General features: G+C 37.4%; 1 protein-coding gene across 13 annotated transcripts in view; it reads right to left on the bottom strand.

The window, feature by feature from the left end:
- Positions 1–1,704: 1,704 nt before the first annotated feature.
- Positions 1,705–9,524, bottom strand: part of LOC127435855 (liprin-beta-2-like) — a 71,822-nt gene continuing 64,002 nt past the window's right edge. For 10 of the 13 annotated variants that reach the window (XM_051689582.1, XM_051689586.1, XM_051689587.1 and 7 more), the window contains 10 exons: positions 9,169–9,201; positions 8,932–9,067; positions 8,121–8,243; positions 7,880–8,030; positions 6,804–6,915; positions 6,540–6,628; positions 6,323–6,445; positions 6,108–6,233; positions 5,455–5,643; positions 1,705–2,585 (listed from right to left, as the gene is read on the bottom strand). In XM_051689582.1, the coding sequence (XP_051545542.1) occupies positions 2,382–2,585; positions 5,455–5,643; positions 6,108–6,233; positions 6,323–6,445; positions 6,540–6,628; positions 6,804–6,915; positions 7,880–8,030; positions 8,121–8,243; positions 8,932–9,067; positions 9,169–9,201 (1,286 nt within the window). In that variant the 3' untranslated portion in view covers positions 1,705–2,381. The remainder of the gene's footprint in view (positions 2,586–5,454; positions 5,644–6,107; positions 6,234–6,322; positions 6,446–6,539; positions 6,629–6,803; positions 6,916–7,879; positions 8,031–8,120; positions 8,244–8,931; positions 9,068–9,168; positions 9,202–9,524) is intronic. The other 3 variants (XM_051689584.1, XM_051689589.1, XM_051689583.1) reach the window with 2 other exon arrangements.

The raw sequence follows: 9,524 nt of genomic DNA, 5'->3' as shown, positions 1-9,524 counted from the left end.
TTCTTGAAAACTGTAAACAATATGTTTGTTGTTTTAACTGACCATTTAGACCCGCCCCAACAATGTTACTTAACCACCGGCATGATTTGGGGGTGGACTATCTCTTTGTTTGACCAATGGAAGACGGGGTGTATTCAGAAAGCTTATTTTTTGCAATTCCGTTTGGTGGTGCTAGTGGCACAAAAACAAACAAACAAACAAACAAACAAAAAAAAACATACTTCAGCTTTAAGATATCTTTATTTACTCTTCAATTTTTAGATATATGAAACTGAAAGTCAAAAGGGCCTGTAATTGTTGAAATCCATTTTGCTAAACTGTATACAGAATGTATTCATTTGTTTTCATTAATATCTTGGTCTTACACTGACACCTAGTGGCTTGGATGCAGCATCATTTAAAATCAATAGTTTTCATTTTCAGATGACATTTTAGAAACTTAGTATTCACAGTCAGCCGTGATTACTTTAATCAATGAGTGAAAGTGTCAAAAAACAGGACAGTTACTGAAATTAAGCGAGTAGTATTCAGCTGGTCATGTGATTCTAACATGGCAGCCCCCATGTGCGGACCCTCTCCATGTAGAATAAAACAGCTTTTATAAGGTTACTAATATAACTGGAGTCTTCATTTTAATGTGAGTGATCATGATTTCCTACATATATTGCAAAATTACAATTAATGTCTTTAGGAGTTAAATTTTTTTTTTAATTAGGAAAAAAATAGGAGTGCACCTTTTAGCAGAATGATAATGATAATAATGTTAAGGACGCTTTGGAATGCAAGTAATGTGAATAGTAAAATGTATATTAGAATGTACCTGGACATAATGCCCTTCCCCTAAAGAGCATGATCCTTTCCTAGCATACATGTCTTCACATTGTGAAAATAAGTGTGGCCAGATGCATGGATGACATCCAGTTAGTGATTAATGCTTGTTAATCAAGCATGTCAATGTCTTTCTGCAAAGTTTGTGATTAAAGACATTTGCTTGACTTGGCAAGAGGATTTAGTCACGTATACAGCTGAGAAAACAGTAATCAAGGAAAATTATGACAGAATGGTACAGTAAGGGGCCGTTCACACTGAACACATTTTGCGTACATCTGTGCTGTTTTTTCACTTGTTTTTCTATGTAATCATGTGCTAGATGGATGTCTTTGACCATTGTGCCACTGTCTTGATATTTTATTCAGCATCTTGCACAGGAGCGCAGAATTGTTCAGAGTAGACAGGTTAAAGGAATATTCCGTGTTCAATACAAGTTAAGCTCAATCGACAGCATTTGTGGCATAATGATGATTACCACAATAAATAATTTTGACTTGTCCCTCCTTTACAAAAAAAAAGTAAAAATCGAGGTTACAGTGAGGTCACTTACAATGGAGGTGAAAATGAGGGCCAAGTCAAAATTAATTTTTGTGGTAATCAGTATTATGCCACAAATGCTGTCGAATGAGCTTAACTTGTATTGAACCCGGAATATTGCTTTAAAAGAAATTCTAAAAACATGTCTTGAGACACATGCTTTCTGTTCTATTCATTGCACTGCATCTTACTTTTTTCAGCGCAAGAACATGTTCGGTCTGAATGGCCTTGTGAATTTTTATGTAGGCTATTTATCTTGTATCATCCAATATGCTTTTTGTAAAATTGTTTCTAGAATTCTCTATCTATGTACTGTAAATAAAACAAAAAGTAATATCAGAATGATTGAGGAAGTTTATTATGTAACAAAGTTTTGGGGAATATCGTTACAGTCCAAAAGAGGGTCCTTTTTAACTGAATAGGCAAGATATTTACCTATAAAAATAGTCTTTTGTGTTTTATTGTATGAAAATAACCACAAGTCAGGCCGTTCAAAATGCACTGAACATTTAAGAATAAATATTCTGGATGTGTACTTAAAATTCACCAACATAAATATACCATTAAATAAATCCCTAAAATATATGCAAATATTGCATAATGTCATTGTACATACTGTCTTTTAAAACAGGCCAAAGTAGGTGTTAGGTTATAAAAAATGCAATACTTGTTAGATAAATCTCTGATAATTTAAAATACTTTTTTTTTAAATCACAAAAACATGTATAAAGTCATTTTGCTGAAAATATCCGACTGTCCATCACAGTTGAAGTGGCACTAGAGAGTATTTAGGACTAAACCCTTTTGCCTTGGTGAATTGATAATGATGTCATAATACAGTACTAAACCCTTGGATCCAAATACATTTCAACCCCTCCACTGAGTGTCTTTCTGTAAATGCTGGGATGCTGGGGTGTTAGATAATGGCACTGAGAGGAACCAGGGTGTCGTTTGGAGGTTGGTGCGGTTGGTGGGATATGGGTGGAGGGTTATTGGCTGCAAGCTCAACAGCATCAGTTCTGTAGAGGTCCCACCTGCTCCTGTCTCTCTGGGTCCCTGTCAAAGATGGGACTGAGGCCCCTAAAGCCACTGTAGGGCCGGTTGGCCCCGTTAAGCAGGGCCTGGGCTTGGGATGCATCCAGAGGGCAGATGTAGTCTGCAGAGTCGTCAGCATGTTTCTTACGGTGCCCAAAAGTGGAGAAACCCATTTTACGTGGCTGAGGAAGAAATAAGAGTGAAGATAAGAATGAATAGAATGGAGAAAAAAAGATATGATTATTATTCGTTATTAAACGATGTGATGCATCATGAAATCACGGAGTAGCTCAGCGAGTACTGACGGTGCCTACCACCCCTGGAGTCGTGAGTTCGAATCCAGGGTGTGCTGAGTGACTCCAGCCAGGTCTCCTAAGCAACCAAATTGGCCCGGTTGCTAGGGAGGGTAGAGTCACATGGGGTAACCTCCTTGTGGTCGCGATTAGTGGTTCTCGCTCTCAGTGGGGCGCGTGGTAATTTGTGCGTGGATCGCGGAGTAGCATGAGCCTCCACATGCTGTGAGTCTCCGTGGTGTCATGCACAACGAGCCACGTGATAAGATGCGCAGATTGACTGTCTCAGAAGCCGAGGCAACTGAGACTTGTCCTCCACCACTAGGACTGATGTGAGTAACCGTGCCACCACGAGGACCTACTAAGTAGTGGAAATTGGGCATTCCAAATTTGGAGAAAAGGGGATTATATATATATATAGAGAGAGAGAGAGAGAGAGAGAGAGAGAGATTTACTATAAAAATTTCCTTGACTTTTGAGATTTAAATATAAATAATACATTATTATAATGGCTTGATTTTTACAGTACGTTGCTATGCAGTTGCTAAGGTGTTCTGGGTGGTTGCTTTACAAGTTTTCCGAAACCCCTAACCCTAAGTATAAGCAATAGTAATAATGATGCTTGCATTGTAATGCATTCATAAATTTTACACCCCTAGTGCTGATGTCGAAATATCATAAGCTAAAAGTAACTCTTTGACTCCAAATAGCACTCAAAGGCGAAGTACAAGGACAACTATAAAATATCCTTTGATGATGAAATGCTTGTTCTCCTTAGCTGAAAGAATTTAACTCTCTGCAGAAGTAGTGCATATTTAAAGATACACTTTCTATTTCTCTTATCAGGAAAAGTGAATGGGTGGCTAAACAGTCTAAAAGTGGACTGTCTGTTTCCAATGCTTCATTGTGCTTAGTAAGTACAAAGAGGGGCCATTCGCTCAGCACATTTCATCTAGAGGGCCTAAGCAAAATCTAAGTGTCAGAATGCATGTGCTGCATCAACTAAGATTAAATACAAATCAGCCTATGGTGAATGTGTCTAATTCTGTGTGTTATATTTGTGTGTTTAAGGGCTTCCATGTTCATTCTGAGGTGTAAGGTTGGAGGTATTAAAGTGATAGTTCACCCAAAAATGAAAATTCTCTCATAATTTTCTCACACACATGCCATCCCAGATGTGTATGACATTCTTTCTTTTGGTGAACATAAACGAAGATTTTTAGAAGAAAATTTCAGCTCTGTATGTCTATACCAGAGATGACCAAAGTTGGCCCGCAATGACCTTTGATTTTGCACTTTACAGCTGCAACTTAGTAAACCAATAGATGCAGATGAACAAATCAAATCAATAAACTTGTGTTTTTATCAAACTGTAATTCAAGAAGCTGCACAATAAATCCGCGCTCTCTCTTTCTCTCTTGCAGCTGTCAGCAGTGTCAGAAGTGTAAGCGCATGCAGTGAGAAAGTGCTTTGTCGCATAGATACTGAACTTAAGATGTTACAGATGTATAAACCTTTCTAAACCTGTTAATTCGACATGCAAATGGCATTATACCACATCTCCGTAAGTGAGCGACGCAATAAAATTATATTGTTCCTATTTATAAACAACAAAGCTGTTAACATTGCATGCATGTGCGCCTTTCATATCTTGGCGCTCCCTCATTATTCATAATGCAGCACATTTTCAAGAAAAGCAGAAATTGCAAAAATGATTTGCGTAATGAACCAGCTGCATGATGAAGAGAGACACTTAAACACCTGTTACATCTCTCATCTCCATCTCAAGTTCCATCCAGGGTCGGAAATTTTCGGAGGCTCAGGGCAAAAAAAAAAAAAAAAGAATCCCCTGCAATCTGACATAGTTCCAAATTAATATATCCATCGTGTTTTTCATTTGAATTTTCGCTGAACATTATTTGTTTGTGACATCTGTTGTGCAGATGTTGCCGAGTCAGTGGCGAATGCTCACGCCATAAACAAGCACAGACGGGCACTCCACTTCTCATGCTCTGCATCAGAACAATGTCATGCGCACGCGCTAAAATGATCAAATGCTACAATGTAGTTAATAATAATAATATTAACAAAAATAAAATCTGGATGTGTTAAATGGCAATGATGTTAAATAAATCGTTATTAATTATACAATAATAATTTTACAGAACATTAACCACTTTTGGTGTAAGAATCATATCTCTGACTAATGTTCATTGTTTTACTAAATTGGCTTGAAGTTTTTTTTTATAAGCTCCTCATTCCAAATCTGGAATCATCTACTCTTCTGTGTCGGTGCATTTGTTTTGTAGGCTGTTAATTTAATAACCAAAATTTTTGGAAATATGTGAATGAGAAAAAAAAAAAAAAATGGTTTCAGTATCAGTGCACACTATGCAATGTAGAGATCATGCAATTTTGTAATCATCGAAACATGGCATTTTAAAATTGAATTAATTGATCAAATGAATGCATTTGACATAAAAGGATAACGGAGTCATAAGGCAAGGAAAAAAAAATACCTTTGTAAAGGTAAAAAAATGCCCCCCATATAAGATGTGTAAGGGGTCAAGAGCTGAGATATTCTTCTAAAAATCTTCATTTGTGTTCACCAAAAGAAAGTAAGTCATACACATCTGGGATGGCATGAGTGTGAGTAAATAATGTGACAATTGTAATTTTTGTGTGGTCAGCGAATGTGATCTCTCACCATTTTATGTGACCAAATTATGAGTTAATGGATTTGATATAAACTTCTTACCCGGACCTTCGCCGTTGTGGTCAGTGGTGTGTAGTTTGATGATTCCATGTACTCTCGTTTTTCTTGTTGAGCCTGAGAGCCCACCAACGTGTTAAAGTTGGTTGCCAGGTGCCTCCTCAAAAGTGTCTTTTGAGGTGGGATATTTAGGAGCAAAGCAAGGGTATCTGCATTAAAACGAGGTTCCAAAATCTGTAAAAAAAAAAAAAGAGAAAATTTAAGCCTAAGATATGTAGTTTAAGTTACTGTATTTGGCCATTTCTAAATATCTCATGGATATCATGATCTGAAGCAAGCAACAACTATCTCATGCAAAGTGAGTGAAGCCTAGCTGTCAAAGAACCGGACTTGTAGTTCACCCAAAACGGACAATTCTGTAATTATTGACTTATCTTCACGCCATTTCAAACCTGTAAGCTGTTATTTGTTTCTATGTGACATCAACTTTAATACTGTATGGCTTCAGAAGACAGGAGTCATAGTACAGGAGTCACATGGACTACTTTTATACAGTAATTCTTTAATAGTACTTTTTTTTGGTCCTTTTAGAAACTTTTATAGAAAATTCCTGAGGGTGAGTAAATATTGACAGATTCTTTGCCTCCATTGCTTTATAACATGCATGATGAAGGAAAATGCTGATTTGAGTCACTCACAATGAGTCCACCATGCACTCCACTGCCTCTCAGGTTGGGTGCGTATTCTGCTAAATCAACCGATCTGAGCCACTCCATCACACGGTGATTAGACCACTGAACCACCTCAGAAGGAGATGTCTTATTCTGTCAAGACACATGAATTAACAGATTGATTATGAGCTTCATCTGAAGGATGTGAGAAGTTAAAAAGTCTCCCTTTCTCTCATCCACACCTCATCTCCAGGTCTTCTCTTCAGGCAGTTGGGGTTGAACTTGTTCACATGCAAGACGTGGATGGCACACTTGACACTGAGATGATGCAGCTGGCTGGTGACTTTCAGAAACAGTAGATCATTCTGAAAACAAATCCAAAGCAGCAATATTAATCATATATAAAAGTAACAACAGTGGTAAAGCAAGGCACTACAGGAAGTCAACACAGATATTTACCACTGTTAAGTACTGCAACATTCTGCCATCTACACGTCCTTCATTAAACTGGTCTTTGTACTGCGGTAAGCCGATATCGTCCAGCCAGCCTGTAAATAAATAACACTGTGCCTTTATACAGAGCGTAAACACAGTTACTAACTGACATTATATGACGTATTTACGTCCCATCAACAAAGGCCCACACGGAATATGAAGCCACAGAACTCCAAATACACAGCATTGAAAGACATCGCCTCATAGTTTTGGTTCATCGGTACTTACGTGTGACCCAGATGTGATCCAGTTCTGAAGATTTCTCTGTCATCTTATTGCTGAAGGAGCGCAGAGCTAACTGGAGTTTCTTCCTGTGTAGAGGGTGTTTTATTCCCAGTTCCTAAATGTGAAAACCAATCCAGAAAAAAGCTGATTCTGTAGCAGACATATTCTTTTTACATTGTTATGAAGAAATGCAAAATGCAAATATTTTTAAATTAATTATAAAAAATGCTTTACAAGAAGTGGAAAGCTTTACATAAAAGCTACATGATCTGATAGACTGTGGACCAAATCTGAATATCTATGTATTTGTTATGTTTGTTGACAAAGTAAATTGTTTGATGACATGTTTGATGGCAGAGCAAATTAGTAAGTCGGACAGCATGACTAATGTGAAACAGGGGGTAAAGCTGTTCTGGCAGGTAGAAACACACAATTATATGAAACTACTGGTTAAATGACAAGCTGATGCAAACCAGGATTTGAGTGGCACCGCAAAGTCCTGATGTGAAAAGCGTAGACAAATAAATTGATGGGAACGGCCAGGTGTTGCATGAGGATTTTGGGTTGTTAAAACATGGATGTTGTGTTTGTAAAAATGGGAAAACACAAAATCCTCTGTCATTTTATCATGCAATCCAGAAGAAATCATAAGAATTATGTGAATTCTTGTTTGCAATGAAATGAAGATATTCATATTAATAAAATTAATCTGAACACAAGGATGAACTGTGCATGATGTGGGCCTCTACCGTTACCAAACAGAATTGCAAAAATAATGACTTTTTCCAAACAGCTTCCATAAACTTTTACAGTTACTTTACTTACAGTTGTTGCATATTAAGCTGGGATCGGAAAAAAGTATTTTAACATTGAAAAAATGACACACTTGTCCTTTAAGAATTCATCAGAAATCAATAATCACTGCATTTATGAGGTGTCCTCCACTACAATATTAAAATCTAAAAGCTGAAGAGTTAACCAGAGTTTTATAAAACAGAGACTGTCATTAAAAATGTGCTATTACAATGAAGTGTGAGCTCTCTAGTGTGTGTTAAAATTTTCGTTGACAAATCTCTCACCTTCTCAATGTCCTGTGAGGAGGCAGAGAGGAGAGTCTGACCACTTGTGACCCAATGTCTGGCCATATTTATGTACTGACCCAGTCCAAAGTCCTCCATCCACTCGCACACCTGATCACATGACCACTTCGAAAAGGGGGTGTTCACCTCACTGCAGGACACATGGGAATGAAATGGAAAATTAAAACAAATGCGGTTGCATGCATCTTCAGAATAGGTCTCATTGTAGGTGATGAGATACCGTGAAGAGACACCAATGCCCAGGCAGGTGAGTTGAGGGCCGGCTGTGGATCTGAAGCCCCCTCTCTTGAACTCAGAGTCAGAACCTTCTGCAGGGAGACTGCCCGACTGTGTTCTCCTGATCCTGTAAGTCAGAGGAGAAAGAATTGAATTGCTTAATGTCAAAAAGAAAGCAAAATGTATCATATTCTTCCTTAATAAATGCCTGTTCTACTCATTATTCTAGAAATATAGTTTGATCTTTTATCATCTTTTTTTATTAATAATTTTTATTATATAGGTAAATAAAATAATAGATTTTATTATAAATCCTGTTGGATAAAATCAATGAATATTTAGTTGGACTTTTGTCTGATTTATTTTATAATCTTAATTATTTCTATTTAGATTTTTTTTTATTTTTTTAAATGTAATATATATATATATATATTTATACAAACTGATGACCCAAACTGTTGGTCCTCAGCGTGCCGCCAAAACAGCGCCGACTCTACAAGACCCCTGAAGGTGTCCTGTGGTATACGGCACCAAGACATTAGCAGCAGATCTTTTAAGGCCTGTAAGTTGCGAGGTGGAGCCGTCGTGGATCGGACTTGTAGGTCCAGCACATCCCACAGATGCTCAATCGGATTGAGATCTGGGGAATTTGGAGGCCAGTGCAATACCTTGAACTCTTCATCATGTACTTTATGTACTTTACAGCATATGGTGCCACCTCCATTATGTTTAATAATAATAGTAATAAAAAAATAAAAGAATACATAAATAAAATACAAAATGTATGTAAAATAAATGAATAAATAAATACTCACTTTCCCCACAGTTTTCTGATGCCTTTATGGTGTTTCTTGTTTTCTGGTGAAACGGGGGACTGCTGGCCTGAATCTACCCCAGACGACATGGGCGAAAGATCAGACAGGGTAGAGTCATCCGCCTTCTCTGTCTTTCCTGTGAACAATAAGTAATCCACTTATTCTGAGAGTTTTGACTGCTTATGATTTTAGAGGTTCTCTACTGGGTTGAATACACATAATCCTATTTGTACCCACCAACCACAAACTGATCATGCTTTCTCCGTGGTCCTGGGCCGAAAATTTGCCATGCAAGAGAGCAGAAGAAAACATAAGCACAAAATAAAACCACAACATGGCGGAAAAGCCATGAATTCACTTCTGTGAGACGTCTGCTGCAATTTCTTGATTTTATACAAACTAGTAACTTATTTAAAGGTGAAGTGTGGATTTTTTTATTTATGTTAAAATACTTCCTCATTTCCCAGCAGAGGCAACAATATGTAAGCTATCCATAGGTACATTTTCCCGAAAGTGTAAACACTGTGGCGCTTTCAAAACATTGCTCTGTTTGTTTGAGCATTCCGACAAGCCTCACACAACAACATTAGCTT

This window comes from Myxocyprinus asiaticus, chromosome 46 (assembly GCF_019703515.2).
Source record: "Myxocyprinus asiaticus isolate MX2 ecotype Aquarium Trade chromosome 46, UBuf_Myxa_2, whole genome shotgun sequence".
In the NCBI taxonomy this organism is placed as follows: domain Eukaryota; kingdom Metazoa; phylum Chordata; class Actinopteri; order Cypriniformes; family Catostomidae; genus Myxocyprinus; species Myxocyprinus asiaticus.
The sequence above is the reverse complement of the archived record's forward strand: the minus strand, read 5'-3'. Positions and strand labels throughout refer to the sequence as shown.